Source organism: Eurytemora carolleeae, unplaced genomic scaffold (genome assembly GCF_000591075.1).
Source record: "Eurytemora carolleeae unplaced genomic scaffold, Eaff_2.0 scaffold1185, whole genome shotgun sequence".
Classification (NCBI taxonomy): Eukaryota; Metazoa; Arthropoda; class Copepoda; order Calanoida; family Temoridae; genus Eurytemora; species Eurytemora carolleeae.
The window spans coordinates 1-20,692 of NW_019397095.1; the positions used below are offsets into that span (position 1 = coordinate 1).

Below are 20,692 nucleotides of genomic sequence, written 5' to 3' on the forward strand. Positions count from 1 at the left end.
TCTATTTATCTATCTATCTATCTATCTATCTATCTATCTATCTATCTATCTATCTATCTATCTATCTATCTATCTATCTATCTATTTGTCTATCTTTCTCTCTGGCCAGAAGTATAATTTATTTAAATATGTAATCAATCATTTATTCAAATTGATATCTTTCGTATTTTCATGACGAGTGTCTTTCTATTCTTCTAGATCTATATTTATTTAGAATAACTCGCGATATACATATCTTGAATGTGAAAACATCCAAATTTTTTTACGTCATTTCTTTATTCATGTATTTGGTGTTTATACGTCTATCCATTCATTATCTATCTATCAAATACCTATCCCTTAAAGTAGAACCAATCCCTTTTCTCCTCGTCTAGCGTTGAACCGCGAGGTTTAAACTCATCAGTTAGCTCCGGGTAGTGCTACAGATCAGAACTCTAAACTTATCAGTTAGCTCCGGGTAGTGGTGTAGATCAGAATTCTAAACTTATCAGTTAGCTCCGGGTAGTGCTGTAGATCAGAACTCTAAACTTATCAGTTAGCTCCGGGGAGTGCTGTAGATCAGAACTCTAAACTTATCTGTTAGCTCCGGGTAGTGGTGTAGATCAAAACTCTAAACTTATTAGTTAGCTCCAGGTAGTGCTGTAGATTAGAACTCTAAACTTATCTGTTAGCTCCTGGTAGTGCTATAGATCAGAACTCTAAACTTATTAGTTAGCTCCGGGGAGTGCTGTAGATCAGAGCTCTAAACTTATTAGTTAGCTCCGGTTAGTGGAGTATATCAGAACTCTAAAATTATTAGTTAGCTCCGGGTAGTGCTGTAGATCAGAGCTCTAAACTTATAAGTTAGCTCCGGGTAGTGCTGTAGATCAGACATCTAAACTTATCAGTTAGCTCCGGGTAGTGGTGTAGATCAGAGCTCTAAACTTATTAGTTAGCTCCGGGTAGTGGTGTAGATTAGAACTCTAAACTGATTAGTTAGCTCTGGGTAGTGCTGTAGATCAGAACTCTAAACTGATTAGTTAGCTCCGGGTAGTGCTGTAGATCAGAACTCTAAACTTATCAGTTAGCTCCGGGTAGTGCTGTAGATCAGAACTCTAAAATTATCTGCTAGCTCCGAGTAGTGATGTAGATCAGAACTCTTAACTTATCTAAACTTAAATACAAAAAAGTTTACATCAGCATTAAACCATGAATGCAAGTTAAAAATAAGTAATTCTCTTCGGTCGTCTTTGAATTCTCCTGTATATCCAAATAAATGCCTTGTCTTATTTAAATTTTCATTTTTATGTGGGCACACTGTAGTGCACAAGAGTGTACTGCTTTGCTGTACAGATAGTATTTAGAAATTACCCAATTTGACCGTTAAATTAAACCTATTTCAGATATAGGGTTACCCACAAAGGATGAGACTTCAGAGACGACTTTACATAATTTAGACTGTCTATTTCCTTATATTAAGGGGTTCTCTGCAACTTTAAACTGGTTTCTTTCGTTGCCATATCAATAAATAGACAATTAAATACAATATTCAAGGCAAAACACCTAATTTAACCTTGAAATCGTCATATTTCATGAGTATCAGGTCGTCTTTACAGTCTCATCCTTTGTAGGTAACCCTGTACATTGTACATATAGTGTGAAGAGACTTAAACTTTTCGTTAACTCATCTACAATTCAGATTCTAAAATGCAAATATATGCAATTTCATGCTTAAGCAAGTTTGTTCGCTGAAACTTAGCAAAAAAATACTTAAAATTGAATTCAAGTGAATCCTGCGTGATACAATGTTGAAACACAAACTGAAGAAGACGACGGAAAAAATAACATTCGGGAGAAAAAACGCGGAGAAAAAAAAGAGTAACTCTAAGGTCAGTTAACTGGTATTTCATACAAAAGACGACCTTTATAAAGTTAGTTTTAGAAATAATTTGGTAAATTTGTAAGTTTATACAATCTTCGGCCCTAACGAATATATATGTCAAGCTTCACAGCCCTCAATTTTCAGCTGGCAAAATAAGAATATCTCCGCTATCCTTGAAGGGTACTGTTGTGAATTGGATATGATACTTAAAATAGTTCTACCGATCTCTTAAATAAATATGTTATAAGTGTGTTTAGAAGGCTACATTTTGTAAAAGAATCAATATCTATTATATTTTTTAGCTAATGACACCTATTCTTTGACAAACCTATTAAAGAGACTATAGTGTAATGTTTAAGTGACCCTCCATGCAAAGATGACAATGCACGATTTACAACGTTACCCTTAAAAACTTTGTCTTATCAAGTATGAATTAGATATGCCATGTTTGCTATCATTTGCGTTTTTACTGCAAAGGTGACTTGCACATTCTTTGTTTATAAGAAGCAAAGAAGAAACTCAAGGAAATAATCACTTTTCGAGCCAGAAAAACGACGGTATCTTCAACATTTTTGACCAGATTAAGATTTCAAGGGTACCGTTGTAAATCGGGCATTGTCAGCTTTGCATGGAGGGTCAATTGAAATTACACTGACAGTCCCTTTAAGTTAAATTGTAAGTTTTTAACCTTAACACATTCTAAGAAAGAGTTTTTTTTTGATGTTTAGTTTTAAGAAGAATTTTGTTCATGAAAAACAGATTTTGTTATTTTGTATTTTTTAGCTTGTATTAATTCAAGCAAATCCGTAAGAATGATTTTAAAAAATGCGCAATCTTGATGGAGATTATAAGCAACATGAAAACATTGACCACACTCCTTGTACAAATTGGACAAATACATTGCCTGCTGTATATCAGACAGAGGGATTAGCCCATTCATAATATTTGAAACAATTATTGTTTTATTACTATGCAAATATATGCATTCTTCCTAATAGCATTGAAATCAATTGAAACATAAATTCAAAAAACAAACTATTATGTTAGGCTATTCATATCTCATTTTTTGCATTTTTTATCAGCTTATATACTATTATCAGTTTATATACTTTGCTCGTTGGGGTGTCTATCTGTCCGTTCGTATCCAATAAATGTCAAAACGGCTGAACCGATCAGGCCCAATTTGGTGTGGAACCTCTCTTGGCCCCAAGGAAGGTTTATGAATGATCAAAATTTCAAAAATTTGCCTCCAACAAAATTAGATTTTCATCAAATTTTGAAAATTTTTGAAAATCCACAATTTTTTTTGTGAGATCCGCGAACTTTTGTTTTGTTTTGTTTTACAATGTACACAAACAGAACATTTTCACAAATGAAATAAAAGATGGGCACGAAGCGCTCTAAAAGCCTAGTATGTATAAACTTTGCTTGTCTGTTTGTTTTGTATCCAATAAATGTCAAAACGGCTGAACCGATCGGGCCCTAATTTTGTGTGGGACATCACATGGCTTCGTGTAAGGATTTTGGAGGATCAAAATTTAAAAATTAGCCTCCAAGAAAATTTGATTTTCATAAAAAATCTAAATACGCATTTTTTTGCATGTCATTTTTTACTACGTATACACAATTACAATTTAACTTCACAATTAAAATATACGATGGGCGCGAAGTGTTCTGAAAGCCTAGTTTTATAAAAGTTGCACAAGATTATGATATTTAAACTACATAGAAATGCATCGAATTAAATTCAACATATATAACTTTTAATCTCTGAAAATTAGTTTTAAATTTAATTGAATTATTGCAGTTTGAGTTTACCCATTTTCTCAATATAAACTTAACAGATATAGGAAATTAGTAGCGATCAACATCGAATTCAATTCGATGGCAGCCTATATCCCATTTCATTTTTCGCGAACACTCCCTTTACCAACCCTTTTTTAACAAGCTTTATCCTGTATTTAACATAAAGTATTATTGTATGGTTTATACCCCTTGAGCCCCGTCAGGGTTTTAAACTATTAACCTTTTCTGTGTAAAGAGAGTAAAGGCTAAACCTGGCGTATTTAAAAACATGCCTAGAGGCATCGTTTTTTATTCGTTTCGAATTATATAACGTTTTTTTTTTACTTTGAGAGGCTCCAAAAGATGTTTATCCTATTTTATATCGTATGTTCTATATTCTTGCTTTCATATCGTTTTTTATTCGTTTCGAACTATTCAACGTTTTTTTTTTACTTTGAGAGGCTCCAAAAAGATGTTTATCCTATTTTATATCGTATGTTCTATATGCTTGCTTTCATAACGTTATGCAAAAAGTGCGCAAATTTTACAATAGATATTTTTTCCAAAACAACTAAAAAACGAGTTATAAGAAATATTTTAAAGAACGATTTATAAAAACTTCTAAAATATTTATCCTAACGTTTAGGGTAGTGCTAGGCCATTTTAAATACTCGTCTGCGGATACGGAGGCTTGGAGACCATTGAAAAATGATCGTTTCGTTTTAAAAACGACGAAGAAAAAACGAAAAACGATACAGTAATTTTTAAAAATGGTCGTTTTTAAAAAGTTCGTCGTTTTGTTAACGAAAGTAGGTTGTTTTTAACTTTTGACGATCGTTAACGAGTCAACAACAAAACCTTCATTGACGATCGTTTACAACCTTTTTAAGACAAAATATATTTTCTCCCTTAGGTCAAACAAAAAAAATTCAGTTTATTTAAATGTCTCTCGATAAAAAAATTAAGACAATATTCACAATCTAATCTTCCTAAAAAATTGAAATTAATTGCGAAATTTTTTTAAAACTAAACGATCGTTCTTGTAAAAAACGAAAACGATAGTTTATTCGATCGTTTTTAAAAGCAATTAACAACCCTGTAGTCATGGTGGCCCTGCACCCCCTGACTCGAGGGCAAAGAAAATAGAATATATATATTAGAGGGGAATTTACTAGAAAAAAGTGTAAAACAGCCATTTTGTTGTACTGTTTCCATACTGCAGGTGTACTTCACATATTTATGCTATATAACCTTTTGGGCCCTGGAATATCATTTTATAGAAAATCTAAAATTAATATTAAAAGAAAACCAAATTATGAATTAGGCTGGTTTCATAATTGACCAATAATCATTTCACATAGACTCTATGCATTTCACATTACAAACGATGATTTTCCATTATAACTATAAATCAAATGATGTTTTTTATTCATCTAATTCATTATAAAGTTTATTTAACAGCTTTACAAAATTCGAAATTGAAATGGATAGTCTAGGGAACATACTGTATTAATGTACTCTACTGCATATAATTTGTGAACATTTACATGATTTGTACACTTTGAACTCCCTTTCAGACTGAAAGGGACTGAAAAAAATCATACCGAGAGATTCTCTAAATTCCCCTCTAATATATATTCTATTCTCTTTGCTCGAGGGTCAGAGTTAAAACTTGCTCTTTTAAACTGTTTCTGTTTCAATTTCTACCTACTCCAAGGGAGTACAGGGCGTAGAGGTTAAAGGGTCTAGCGAACCTAATTCTAATATATTTCTGCACTTGACTCATTCAAACCAAGTGTGCACATTTGTATGTATAATGTGTATTGTGCAATATGTAAATTTGCAACATTGCAAATAAATTCGGGTTTATAACTCCAGTTCATGAAAAAGAGTATCAAACAAATTTGCTTTTTAAAAACACGTGTTTTTTCAGAAATTTATAATTTCCCGTTTTTATTTTCATATTTAAACATAGAGAGAAAGAGAAACGCAAATAAATTTTGCTAAATCAGCTTAAAATTGCAAGCCTTTCATTATGGCCTTGATTTTGCGCAATCTATACAATACATACTTAAAATTGGTGAAAAGCGGGCTTTGTGAAATCATACTGAATTTCACAGACTATCAAATAGATTTTATTTTTCAGTTCTTTATTTTCTGTTTTTGCACTTTTTTTTCAATCTTGGAAACATGTGAACTAATATAATATAAAGAGGGGCAGCATAACCGATTCACAAAAATACCCTAATTATACATTGTCGGTTTCTAGCTTTCTCTCCATTGTTTCTGTAGCAGAAATCTGCGTTTGACAGTAAAATGAACCATATGACCCAAATCGGGAGTTTTAGGTTTTGTTGATTGGTCCAACCTATCCGACCCTGTCAACTTATCAGTCATGTCCTAGGATCCTGAGCTGTATTGTGGATATCTAGATCAATGCTTGATCTGCAGATTAATTCTATCTTTATTCAATTTAACCGCATGGTAATCGTACCCAGTCAGTGGTACAAAAGGGAGCTCTAATCGGCGAAGGAATATCGAAAATAATGAGATCAATCATTGCTCCTCTAAAAGTGTCCACAGTGGATATCGAGGTAAAGCAATCGAGAGTATGAGTATTAAACACAAAAGTTCTCAGCTCTGGTTATGAAGATTTTAGTAACGTTCTTGTCTCTTTATAGTTTTAAAACTAAATATCTGTATATTTTTATTTTGGGTTCGTTATTAAACATTCTCGGAGTTTAACTAAAAGAACTAGATCATTTTTTAAAATTACCTTTCATATATTTTTTTTTATTCTGAATGGTTTGTTCGAAGACCAAGTTGTTTATTCGAACAGAAATATGTAAAAAATAAACCTTGAATTGAATGTTTAAAATCTGTAAAATAACGATCTGTTAAACTTATTTCTTGGTACACTTTGAATTGAATTGCTAGCATGGTTTTAAATCTTTAATCCCCCCCTCCCCTTTCTTCCACGAATCTTTATAAATTGTTTTCTTGGCCACAATGGTGCACTGGGATGCACAGTGCACAGAACTATTAAATATACAGTGGGATTCAAGATACATAAGATAAATGTAAATATTAATATCTACGGCTCATTCATTACGATTTTAGCTACTTCATCCCTAAAAAACTGGTGTCAACTTAAAATCTCGAAACTAAGCTAAAACGTTTCCAATCAAAATTTGTGGCAAATCGGTCCAGGGGGTTCTGAGTAATGATCGGGCATCCAAACAAACAAACAGAGATTACTACTTTCAATATTTAGAATTTATACGTGTAAATTTATTGGAACTCCTGCCCTACCCCGCCTTTCTATGTAAGTTTATGGGCTTGGTTTGGCACTATATCCACTATTAGGTCTTGTACTGTCTGTCTGTGTCCACATACACTCTTATTCATCATTTTTTAAATTTTAATATCCAGGGGGGCAGTTCCAACCAGACTACTGAAGGGGGGATATCTTCTTGACCCCCCAATATATATATTAGAGAGTACAGGGTTCCCCACAAAACATGACAGTTAAAGACGATTTAAAGTTCGTTTTTATAATTCTTTGAACTAATTTTGGCATTCTTAGTTTTATACTAGCAAAGCTGTTAGAGTAATAATCACAAAAATAGCCCTAGTCCTGGGATTTTTGAAAAGTGGTCTACCATTTCTGCTTTTAAAATTAAAGAGATAGGTACAGCTTAATCTTAATATCATTTTTACAGGAGAATTTGTACGCAAAAGTGCGTAAGTCTCAGACTCGGAAAGAACTTTTCAGCCGAGAGAAACTATCCAGTACGCTGAACGGTAAATATTATATTATATTAAAATATATTTTTCTTGCTAACTTTTATTCAAGGTTATCCAAAAGTAAAACTCAATAAGGATAAGACATTTGTAACGATAATTAAGAATCTGAATTTTAAGAACATTATTTTTTTTGACTATATTATTCTAAAATGCCAGAAGGCGTGTAAACATCAGGGAAATGTAGATTATACCCCCCCCCATACTCATCCTTAAATAGTGGTTCATGATGGGTATAAGCCAACGAGATCCTTGCAGGTGTGTTATAGATGGAAGGTGAGTACGACATTTTACTGTGACATATTTTGCCACTCAGGCCCCATAGCAGGGCGGGGCGCGTACGAGGCTCCCTATACAAATGCTCTCGTACGCCCCTGGCCCCTAGCCCCTTACCCCATGGGAATGCTGTTGATCAACGTGTAACAAATAGAATAATAGAGCAAACAAAAGTAGTAAACATCACAAATACAAGAATCCTAAACAAACATTTTTAACAAAGACCTTTAACAAACATTTTAAACAAACAAGGAAGAGTTTTAAAAGCTCACGAGCGCATATAAGCCGCGCATAAATACGGGGTTCAAAATCAGATAAAATTCCAAACAAGCGCACAACTAATCAACACACAACGCGCGTTAGCACTCCCATATACGTGCTTAGCAGAGAATCATGCATGCATAATTGCTTAATGCTAAATTTTAAACGGCCTGCCCACTGTCTATAATTCTATTATCAAAATCTACGAAAAAGTTAAATTTCTGAAAATACAGGGTTACCCACAAAGGTTGAGGCCGTAAAGACGACCTAAAATTCTTTAAATATGATGATTCCAAAGACGAATTAAGTCTTCTGCCTTAAATATAGTCTTTTCTTGCCTTTTAATTGATATGGCAAAGAAAGAAACAAATTTATAGTTGCAGGCAGGGGCGGATACAGGGGGGGCGAGGGGACATTCGCCACCCCCCCCCCTGAATTTGGAATTTTTTGTTCCTATTTTCAGAATAGCTTCTCAATAGCATGCTTAAGGGAAAGAAACCCTAGTGCAAAACAGGAAAATATCTGTCTTATTACACTTAATAAAGTTAAAAATCTAGTTTTTTAGTCTTTAGTCATTAATTTTGACTCTTTTTGAGTCTTTTAAGTAAAAAAAAATTTTCCCCTGCAGCGCGATTTTTTGTTCCTAAAAAATCTTGCCCCCCCCCCCTCACTTAAATCCTGTATCCGCCCCTGGTTGCAGGGAATCATGTTAATATAATACAGAATACATTCCTTACAGTCGTCTCTGAAGTCTCATCCTTTGTGGGTAACCCTGTATTTTAATCTTTAAACATGACGGGTACTTTTTATATTGTGTGTATATAAACATGGTGGATATAACGTAGTGTATATTTAAACATGGTTGATATCTAACCATGATGGATATTTAAAACATGTTTACTTTAGATGGAGGATATTTTACTGGTGGAGAGAGTTTCTATGAGTTACCAGATTTATCAAAATCTATTCCAGGAATACTTATTCATTTATTCATTCTTTTGCTATTAAATTTCATCCTTTCACACATCCTTTAATTCTTTCTTTCCTAATTCATTTACTCATTCATTTATTCATTCTTTCTTTTGCCTATTATTGTATTGTATTTATTCATTTTTTCTTTTGCCTATTATTTTATTTATTCATTTATTCTTTTTTTTTCAATTAATGTATTCATTCATTCTTTCTTTTGTCAATTAAGGTATTCCTGCATTCTTTCGTTTGCAAATTCATGGATTCATTCATTCTTTGGCAATTCATGTTTTTATTCATTCTTTCTTTTGTTAATTAAGGTATTCATTTTTTTTTCGTTTCCAAATTCATGAATTCATTCATTCTTCGGCAATTCATGTTTTTATTCATTCCTTCTTTTGATCATTAATGTATTCATTCATTCTTTCTTTTGCCAATAAATGTATTCATTCATTCATTCATTCTTTCTTTTATCAATTAATGTATTCATCCTTTCTTTCATTTGCAAATTTATGAATTCATTAATTCTTTGCCAATTCATTTTTTATTCATTCTTTCTTTTGCCAATTCATGCATTCATTCATTCTTTCTTTTACCAATTTATTTGTTCATTTAATCTTTCTTTTGTCAATTCATTTATTCATTCATTCATTCTTTTGTCGATTCGCATATTCATTCACTCTTTCTTTGACCAACTCATGTATTTATTCATTCATTCTTTTGCCAATTCACATATTCATTTCATTCACATGTGCATGAACCTTTTCATTCAACCTTTTCTTTACCTATTAATTCATCCTTTTCTTTTGTTATTTTGTTATTTTGATTATTTTGAATTATTAGAAGAGAAAGAGGCAGAACCCGTGGGAGAACAAAATCAACAAAATATCCAATTTTCTCCCGTTGCTTTTTACATGGTAATTTTTTTGCATTTTTCGCGGGTCAAATTTTCGATTTCTTAAAATGCTACCAATGTTCATAGTTTGCAGACCCCGTCCCCCGTTTTACCTTATTGTAAACACCCTCCCCCTTGTAGCTTGTTGTAGACCCCCCTTGTAACTTATTGTAGTCCCCCCTTTTAGCTTATTGAACACCCCCCCCCTCTTGTAGCTTATTGTACGTAGACACCATCCCCCCTTGTAGCTTATTGTAAACACCCCTCCCCCCCCACTCCCCTTGTAACTTATTGTAGACACCCCCCCCCCTTGCGGCTTATTTGAATCACCCCTCCCCTTGCAGCTTATTGTAGTACCCCTCCCCTTGTAGTTTATTGTAGTACCCCTCCCCCTTGAAGCCTCAAGGAGAAAAGAGGCCCGCTTTGTACACTGCGCAGACTTTCCTAATAAACATATGACGACTTCGAGGACTTTGAGTCAACACTATTACTAAATAAAATATCATGTTTATTTGGGGACATTGGGACACCCTGATGCTTACAATAGAACCCACTCCCCCTCCCCCCATACACACACTTGTAGCCTAGGCTGTAGCTCATTGTGGAACTCGGCAGTTTGTCCGAAAACTGTTTAATCATTGTCTTCCTGAATCCTGAACCTAATTTTCATTGTTCTTATTGTTAGATAAGTGATGCAGAAGGTTAAACCATAGAGGGGGTAATGCCAGATGCCTGGGGAGTCCAGAAAGGGGGGCAAAGGATGGGATTTATTTTATAGGGGGAAGGGTGTGAGGGGTTAGTATATATCGAACTGTTCAAGAAGCAGCCCATGATATTGAGAGCATATATACAAAGTCATAACTCATGAACCCAGGAACCTATTCACCTATTAACCTATTGATTAAAACTTGTTTAAACCACGGGAATGTTCTTATTTAGGGTAAAAACGGAGAAAATCATCTTTTAATTTCGTTCAACATCCGTTTTTACTTTATGAAAGTTATGATTTCCGGGCAAAGCTGGGTTCCCAAACTACAGTACTCAATAAATGCGTTATAGTCTAGAAGGAGAAAAATTTGAGTAATTATTACTTTCTTACTTAACAAATTTGTTTGTAATTTTGCCTGTAGACCTGAATTTAAGGGTAACTACTAATGTTACATCGTTTATACGCAACATCCCCCCTATATACTGAACAATTCTGACCTACTAACTTTCCGACCTACTACAATATCCGACTTACGCCAGCTGTTTATTTTTGTACTATTTGAGGGTTAGGTTAAAACAATTGCTGGGCCGAGCGCTGCGGCTCGGATAGGTTACGGGGCCAAGCGATGCAGGTAGGACAGGCTAGGGGACCGGACGCTGCGGCCACAAGTCCACCTATGCAGTTGTAAAACCACGTGCTAGTATGTCGGTTGTGTAGTATAGCGGATTTGGCGTAGGTCAGAAGTGGAGTAGCGGATTTGGGTAGGTCGAAAGATACACCATCAATATAAGATCTTTAATGCCGTGTTAAAATCTAAAAATGTCGTCATCATCATTTTCTGCGGAAGAAATGTTTAAAGTTTTAGTATAAAGCTTACAAACCACTTTATAAGTCCATATATGTTTCCAATCATGACAAAAAAAAAATAATTCTAATCTTTAGTAAAATTCGTATGCCACTAGGTCAAAAAGAATTGTTAAAATTTTTCAGTACACATAAAAACCAAGATTTAAAAGAAGCTGTGATGTATGGTGGAGGCTGCATATCGGAGGCTTGGTCTGCATAGTTGAGGCTCGGTCTGCCTTGAAACTCTGGGAGGCTCGTGTCTGCATAGCGGAGGCTCATGGCGTCCGGAAGTTCCCTCCCTCGTGCAGTAGGCTCCTTGTATAAGGCTGCATCTGTATTGTTTTCTATCTGAGACTAATAGGGTTTAATCCGTTTATAATCAATACAAGGATTAAAGGATGTTGATGGGCCAATAATTTTGATCTTTCCGGGTTGTGCCGGGAGGGAGGGAGAGAGGGAGGATAAAAGTAGATGAACAGTTTTTCTGTATTTGTATTTTTCGGTACTTTTTTCTGTGCCGCTTTACTTTTTCTATATACAGGGTGAGTCAAAAAAAAGTGTGATTTGCGGCGCCTGGTACAAAAGTGTACCTTTTTTGTGCAACTCTTCTGTAAGGTGTTTTTTAATATTTTTTGAAAATTTGTATTTTTTTGGTTCAATGACCCCAAAAAAATCCGCGAACCTTTTTTCTTTCAAAATAAAAAGTTCAGAAAAACAAAAATGTGTAAATAAATTGTTTCTATCGAAATCTAAAATTTTAAAAGATTGAATCACAGAAAAACAGAAAAATTTGCAAAATTGTAATTAGAAAATTCGCAATTTTCAGATCTGGTATAATTTTTACGGAAAAATTGTTTTTCAATGGTTCTCAAGGTTTCAACTGAACAGCGTTTATTTAATACTTTAGAATATACTAAGAAGGAACTTGAGCATTTAAATAACTTTTCCTTAAAAATTAGCCCAGAACTGAAAATTGCGAATTTTCTAATTACAATTTTGCCAATTTTCTTTGATTCTGTGATTCAATGTTAATAAAATTTTAGATTTAGAGAGAAATAATATGAATGCACATTTTAGCTTTTCTGAACTTTTGATTTTGAGAGAAAAAAGATTCGCGGATTTTCTTTTGGGCCATTGGAGTACCGAAAAAAAATTACAAATTTTCAAAAAATATTGAAAAGACACCGTACAGGAGTGTTGCACAAAAAAGGTACAATTTTGCACCAGGCGCCGCAAATCACACTTTTTTTGACTCACCCTGTATAGTTCTCTTACATAGTGTTGTAAGAAAAGACTACCCAACACCCTCCTTTCTTATCTTCTCACAAACATGATCTATTCCTGCAGGGACCAGAGTTAATGAATATCAAAACGTAGTTGACATATGTTGACGAAGATGAATCCCATCTCTTGAACTTGCCCACTACTGCCCACTATCCATTAAATCTGGTCCCAGATCTCATTCTATATTTATTGATTTAACAATTGTATGCAGGATAGAGGTGAAACATTTTTCTGTAAAATCATTTTCCAGAACCAAAATAGTAAACTCAGGGAAAACATAATTGCACACTGTATTTTTTTACACAAATTTAAATGGGTGTAGAAAATGTGTAAATACAGGGTTACCCACAAAGGATGAGACTGTATAAAGACGACCTGAAACTCTTAAGATATGACGATCCTAAGGTTAAAATAATGCTTCTGTCTTAAATAATGACTTATTTAATAATTTGGCAAAGAAATAACAAGTTTACAATTGCAGGGGTCACATACTTTAAGGGTAAACCTGTTGTATCCCTGTACCATGTACATGTTGTATCCCCTGTACATGTTGTATCCCCTGTACATGTTGTATCCCTTGTACATGTTGTATCCCTGTACATGTTGTATTCCTTGTACATGTTGTATCCCTGTTCCCACATGCATGTTGTATCCCTTGTACATGTTGTATCCCTGTACATCTTGTATGTCTTATACATGTTGTATCCATGTACATGTTATATCCCAAATACACGTTGTATCCAGGCTGTTATCTGTTGTATCCCGTACATGTTGTATCCCTGTATGTAGCAAATATTGAGTAACATGATATTTTGTAAACCTACAGTACGTTGTATATATATATGTTGTATCCGTGTACATATTCTATCCCTTTACCTGTTGCAAGTAAGTAAATAAGTAATAAATTATTTATTTAAGAAATCTAACAAAAAAACATGCCAAATTAAGTGTTTCAAGAGAAAATATTCAAAAACTTCCAAAAATAGAGGTTTTTGGAATATTTTCTCCCAATTCTAAAAACATAAAAATTAAAATTAAAAGGAAAAGGAAGGAAAGTTACATATTTATTGCTTACATTATATTTGATTATACATGTTGTATCCCTGTACATGTTATATCCCTGTACAATGTACATGTTGTATCCCTATACATAATGTATCCTTGTACATGTTGCATCCCTGTACATGTTATATCCCTGTACATGTTGCATCCCTGTACATGTTGCATCCCTGTACATGTTGTATCCCTGTACATGTTACATCCCTGTACAATGTATCTCTGCTGTTTTAAATATGTGCTGGCCAGCCGGATCGCTTCACGTACGAGGGTGCTAGAGCGTCGGTAAACCCGTTGTGGTCACTGGGTTGAATTTAAACTACCTTTTACATGTTGTATCCCTGTACATTTCATATCCCTGTACGTGTTGTATCCAGGCTGTACCTGTAGTCTGGTGTAGAAGAGCAACTCCTCAAGAAGATTTTCTCTGGACCTCACAGGTAGAAACTTGTGATTGATTTATTTTTTAATCGATTACATTGCCTTGTCTTAATTAGGTTAATGTACATTTTGATGCATTGATTAGCTTCATGTATATTTGATGCATTTTTTATGTTTATTTATATTTGATGCATTGATTAGGTTCATGTATATTTGATGCATTGATTTGTTTCATGTATGATTGATGCGAGATTGCACGTTTTATGTGCTTTTCAAAATGTTTCGAAATGTTCAAATGATTGCAAAAAGTGCTATTTTTTCGCGCAAAATGTAGCACAATGAATGCAAATATTTGTGCTTTCTTTCGCAAAAATTGCGCAAAAGTTTTGCAAATGGAAACCCTACGCAAGTAATAGCCCAACACTATCATGCAGCCATCCTGTCTTTGTTTTGACTATGATGATGCAGCCAGAATTTATACCTCAGAATGCAACTATAGAACAGTAGGTGGCAGAATTGGTAAGTTTCGCGAAATACCCTGTATTGGTATGACATTCAGAACATGAATTGGTATGACATTGTGAACATTAAGTACAATGTTCTTTGGGGGGGTTTGTTTTGATCAGCTCTGATTTCACATTTTACTCAACTATGAGGTTCTTGACCATAAACATATCTTCTAAAACCTCCCTCCCCCCCACACAATGTCGTCTTTACCAGCCTCAAATCCAAACCAAGCAATTTCTCCAATTATACATCTCTACCTAGAGAAAGGAAAAATGAAACAGTGAAACATTTACTAGTGAAAATCAAATCCTTAAATAACTTTGCAATTTATAGTAAATTCCACTTAAACAACCGGGTTTATATTTTCAGAAGTATTCACAAATGTTTTAAACCATTCCACCAAACCCTCCAACCCTTAATCACTCCTTATTACCCTGGCACAATAAGATAGTAAGTTATAGTGTTAATCATTTAAGAACATTTATACATTGCCATTAATTTTTACTATACCTGCATTCTATTGCAGGTTTGAAATGTATCAATTTACATGATTATTTGCTACTTGCTGTGTTCAAGTTAAGGAGCTAAGTCAATAAGTCAATGTCAACTTAACAATGAGTAAATGAGTCATCTAAACAATGGGTCTACAAGTCAATTAGTCAACTTAGTCAACAAGCGACACCTACATAGTAACAGAGGTACTGATCAGTGTTAAATTGTGGAATTGCTCAAACATAAAAGATAAGATTTCATCCTTTTCCAAAAGATGAAAAGTTGAAAAAAATTAGATGAAAGGGCAAGTTTCTTGACTCATGGAAAATACTCAAGTGTTTTATTAAAAACCATTTAGGGAGAAAGTTTGGAAAGTGAATCTTCAAATTCCCCCCAAAATTACTGAACATCTGGAAATTTATGTATTGTACCGCATCACCTCCATAGTCCAACACCTCCCAAACCAAATGCTACCACCTGCTGTTTTATAGTATTTATATTCTGGGCTTTTTACATAGTTTTTTTGATTAGTTTGTGCAGCCCTGTACGTAATAGAGAGACCAAACAGTTCGAAATTCCCGACAAAAAAATCCAGTCCCATAACTGATGAGTTTCAGTACATAAATGACCCTTCAATATATTGTCCAAGATGGTACAAATAAAAGTCTGGCTGGGTACAAGATCCAAGACAGTACTGTTTTCTGTGGTTGGGCTGGTACAAACAAATCAACGACGTATCAACTTCTATGAACCAGACCTGTATGTCAAATAAACTGAACTTAACAGTTTACAGAAAGATATTAATTAAAATGTATTTTTTCTCCATATTTCCCCCTATTATCCCTTCTCTCCTCACCTCTACCCGACCTCCCCTCTCCCCTCCAATTAAAGTGTTCTCATTACTTATGTAAGTTTTCACAAATTTCATTACACTAATATCTTTATTGTTACCAAAGAATTATAATACAGTCTACAGATATTAAATTGATTATGTTTCTACATTTTGACAGTATTTTTTACATTTTTACATTATGCCTTTATGATGAAACAGAGGCTTGCAAGTTGCAACTTGCGCTTAGATGAAATTGAATTTTTCACAAAAAAACATGAAAAATTCTTTGTCAAACAAAAATATGCATACAGAGAAGCAGAAGTATACTAGTCTGCGAATTGCTTTGTTTGATGAATTAAGCTTATCTGAATAAACCCAACATGTAGATTTTGGGTCTGAGCTTAATGCATTGACAGTTGCTGAGATGGCACAAACTAAAGCAAACACTGTGAGAATTGTTGAGGATCTCATACAAGTCTTGTGGATGCTTCTTACCACTATCTTAGCAGTTCCTGTTTTCATCTGAACCTTTGTAGGTGGTTGAATCTGCGATGTAACAGCTGTGTCAGCAAGATTAGCCAAAGTGATACTTGTAGGCTCCGAGATTGATGTTCTTCGTACAGTGCCATTGATCTTGGATTGGGAGATTTTTGGGTAGGATTCAGAGCGCTGAAATTTCCTTGTGGGCAACACTCTCCTACGTTTCATTTCTGTATGTGGTTTGGCAGGGAGGACTTTGGATTTTCTTCTTTGTTTTTTTACTTCTTTCCATGTGGACACACACACTTTCAGGAATTCCAAGACTAGTGCACTGATTGAAAGTATTTGAATTGTTGGAAAGAAAGTGCACTCCTCAACATGAGCCCAGCCTGATGCTGTTTTGTTGCATGGATTTGTATCTTGTGGGAAGCCAAGTTCTCCCCGAAGGAGTTTGAGTAGTCGAATGTTAGTGTGATCTTCATAGCTTCCACATTTAAACCAGTTGTAGTAAGAGTCCAGTATACAGATCAGAGGTAGGACTATTCCAGACAAATATGATCCAAAACTTGGATTTACTCTATGATAAAGAGACGGACTCACATAAAGAAGTAACCGGCCTGCACACATCAATAGAAAGCTCCCAGAAACAATGACTGAATAGCTATTCAACGGAAGTATGATAGTGGATAGGGTTTGGTGGTGGTAGACAAAATTTTCAAAAGCGGAATGAAACCAGCAAGATGTAAAGCAGACAGCATAGCACCTTGTTGTTGCAAGCATCCCAGTTGAGAGAAAGATTATAAGAAGTCTGTTCAGTAATGTTTTCTGTTGATTGTTTAAAAATTCAACCATAAGGCAGAACACCACGGTTGTTATCATGTAGGCCAGAGAAGTGATGATGAAATTGTAGTAGCTAGGTAAATTTGGTACGCATATAACTATAAGTATATACGCAGATGTTAAAAGAATTTTAAACATCGTAGTTGCCACAATGCTTATTTTTACTGTTATAATGAAAAAGGATTTGATGAGAGCAGAGAGCAAAGTCGCCTGGCAACCTTATTCCTGCAAGGCAGAGAGAAGAAAACTATTCAGTGGAATTTTTCTGAAAAGAGAAAAGATTTCTAATTTGATGGATATTAGGATAATCATCCATTTCATATATTTAATTTCTTGTTAAAGAAAGCTCAGGGATAATGACAAACAAGAAATTTGATAATACGTAGTTAACACAAAGCATGCAGGTATGAACATAGGCGTAGATAGGGGGTTTATTGGGGGCAATTACCCTCCCCCTAGAATCTTGGGGGTAATTATCCACCCCCCCCCCCAAGAATCTTTGGGACATAAATATCCCTGTATAGAAATTTGATCTACATGTCCATGATTACCAAAAGAGGAAAAATATAAACTAATTTTCATGCAATTCGTGCAAATCATTTTACTCAATCAGCTTAAACAAAGTAAGACAGATAAATATTATCAAAAATCAATTATTGAGTATAAAGTAAGATATTTTCTCTTAATATTGTGGAATTAACATATAGACACAATAAAATATATAATAGCATTTTTGTATTTTTGTATTCGCCTACTGGAGTTCAACATCTACAATAAAACTAATTACATGCATAGAAAGAACAAAATATTTAGAAACACCAGTCTCATCGCACCCACTAGTGAAAATGAAGTAGTTCACTAAATATTTCTAGTGCTTCATGTGGCAAATTTAAAGAATTATTTTCGAAACTGAGGAGCAATTAAGAAAGCTTTAAGAATATTGTACACCATAGGGCGGGCCATTGACAGAGGTCAATATGGACTTATTTCTAAGAAATAAAAAATTTAATGTTACGCTTTATTTGTCTGATTACCAATTGAGGTGGTGGAGATTACCAATTCAGGAGCGGGCATGCCGCAAAACCCATTTGGGTGGCGATGATTACTCATTGAGGACTTCTACACTCCCCCCCTGATTACACCTTCAGAAGATGTTATTCTTTAAAAAATTATCAGGATAAAATATTTAAATATTTATAAACAACATGAACGGGCTTAAAATTATAATAAAATAATTTAAAGTGCTAAAAAAAATTTTAACAATGCCGGACTAAAAAGGTGTGGTCGGACGAAATAATGGTCAATTTTGACGTCATTTATGGTCGGTCGAAAAAATGGTGTTGTTTGCCTTCTCTCCCTCGTTGAGTTTAAACTGAAAAATGAATAATTTTTCATTAGCTTGATGGAAGGGCATTAAATTGATAAGAAGACATGCGCAATAGATGTTTCTATTCTTTACTATTTTTGGAATAAATAATCTCAGTTTTATTTAGTATTGCCAATATCATTTTTGTATTCTCTAAATTTTTCTCTAATATATTTGCAACCTGATAGTGTAAACCTTTGATACTTCAAACTTAGAGTTTTCGGTATAACAGAATTTGAAATATTTTTGGTTGTAAAGATATAGGGATTAGAAAATTGGAGTTTGTGGCAAGGACTCAAATTTACTTATATTTTTGCTTAAAATATAAAGTCTCCTGTAAAATTTGCAAAAATATCCAATTTAAACCAATTTTAGAAAATTTATAAATAACATATATTATGAATGCGGAATTGATCAATTTTTTTTATAATATTTATACAGTGTTGATTAATAAATGGATATAAAGTAGTAATCTCTGTTTGTTTTTTGTATGTCCGATCATAACTCATGAACCCCTTTACTGATTTGCCTCAAATTCTGATTGGTGAATTTGGTAGAACCACAGTATCCAACAATCTAGAGGATTGGAAACCTTACTACAATATTTTAGGGTATTGAGAACTTAGTGGTTCAGCAAACTAATTTAGGAACATTTCAAACTCGATCTAAGTACCAGATGTATTTTTAATTTAAGTACTGTGAAATCCTTCCAATTCATTGCAAAAAAACGTTAACAAATTAAAGTTCAATTACGATTCAGAAACAAAGTTTAAAATTTTTTTTAAACAATTAAAATTTACACATTTTGACCCATGAATTAATTAACATATAGGAATTACATAAGAAATTTATAATTGACAAAAATTGTTCATTAACATACAATTTAGATTGGTATTCAGAAACGTTTCAAATACGGTTCTAAAAGGTTTTGTAACGTTACAGAAACGGTACAGAAACGAAACAGAAAACGAAATTTTGTAAGAAACGTTATATGGTTTGTCGGGATAGTAAACCCGTATAGATCATTATTAAATCTCTGGGGGTTTAAATTTCTATTTATTAAAATTTTTCTTTTTAAAATTATTTAAATAAATTATTAAATCCCAACTCTCGCAACCCAATAACTCTCTTTCACTAGAGAAGAGTAATTGGGTTGATGAAGACTGAAGAGATAGATGGTATACATTTTTTTGAAATGGTTTTGATCAGTCAACGATTTGACAAGAAGACTAGAAACAAAAACAAAACAATATAACAGGTAAAATAATATGCAAGATGTTTATTTTTACAAAAAATTTATATATTTAATTTTCAATCGAATTTATTCATTGTAGTGTAAAACGTGGAGCGGAAGTTCATAAATCAGCTGATTTCTGGAGTATGAATCACCAGAAATCCATGAGCTCAGCTGTAAAAAATCCGCTAAAACCAGAGTTAAATATACATGTACAGAAAACCGGTTTCGACGAAGCAGGGGATTTGACGGGTAGTGCAGTATCTTCCATGGATAGAATACGTAGACTTCTTGAAATAGAAGAAATGCGAAGTTTCAGTGAAAAACTTAATATATAATTCATGCAAGTTAGAAAAAAGTGACTGAGAAAAAGCCACCAAGAAAATTTTAAATCATTGAAAATATTATTTTAATGTGAAAGTAATTAAATTTACTTATCAATTTATCTGTTTTTATATTAATTTCTCGTACGAGCCACACTCTTCATATTTGTTCGTCGGAGCCACCATAAAATGCTCGTCATTCCATTATTGTTTCTCAAAGTGTACAATTCTTGAAGAAAAAACTGTTATTTTATAAATCTTGACATATTTTTAACCAAATTTGTATAGCCTTGCATGCAGTGGTCCACAAAATATTTGACTTACTTTCAACCAAAGATTTTTTAGTCGATTCTTTTCCGTTGACCCCTGTAGCGAGTGGGGGAAGGCAGGCGGCCATGAGCCACCACTATTTCCCCTTCCGTGCCACAAATTAGTTTTTTCTCTTCCGGCAGCCTCGAGCCACCACTATTTCCCCTTCCGTACCACCACAT

At 33.9% G+C, this 20,692-nt stretch overlaps 1 protein-coding gene across 1 annotated transcript; it reads left to right on the forward strand.

Moving 5' to 3' along the window:
* The first annotated feature begins 1,626 nt into the window (after positions 1-1,626).
* On the forward strand, positions 1,627-20,250 carry LOC111711809 (uncharacterized). Its single transcript, XM_023486257.1, has 8 exons — positions 1,627-1,868; positions 7,369-7,450; positions 8,894-8,959; positions 9,800-9,873; positions 14,124-14,186; positions 19,255-19,291; positions 19,854-19,902; positions 19,979-20,250. The coding sequence occupies exons 1-8, from the start codon at positions 1,785-1,787 to the stop codon at positions 20,214-20,216; spliced, it is 693 nt and encodes a 230-aa protein (XP_023342025.1). The 5' UTR covers positions 1,627-1,784; the 3' UTR covers positions 20,217-20,250.
* Positions 20,251-20,692: the final 442 nt, after the last annotated feature.

Excerpts from the sequence above, each read along its gene's own strand:
- LOC111711809 (XM_023486257.1), top strand. The coding sequence starts at position 1,785 with ATGTTGAAACACAAACTGAAGAAGACGACGGAAAAAATAACATTCGGG. Across the intron at positions 8,960-9,799 it reads TTTATCAAAATCTATTCCAG|AAGAGAAAGAGGCAGAACCC; the intron begins GAATACTTATTC and ends TTGAATTATTAG. Across the intron at positions 19,903-19,978 it reads AAAACAAAACAATATAACAG|TGTAAAACGTGGAGCGGAAG; the intron begins GTAAAATAATAT and ends TATTCATTGTAG.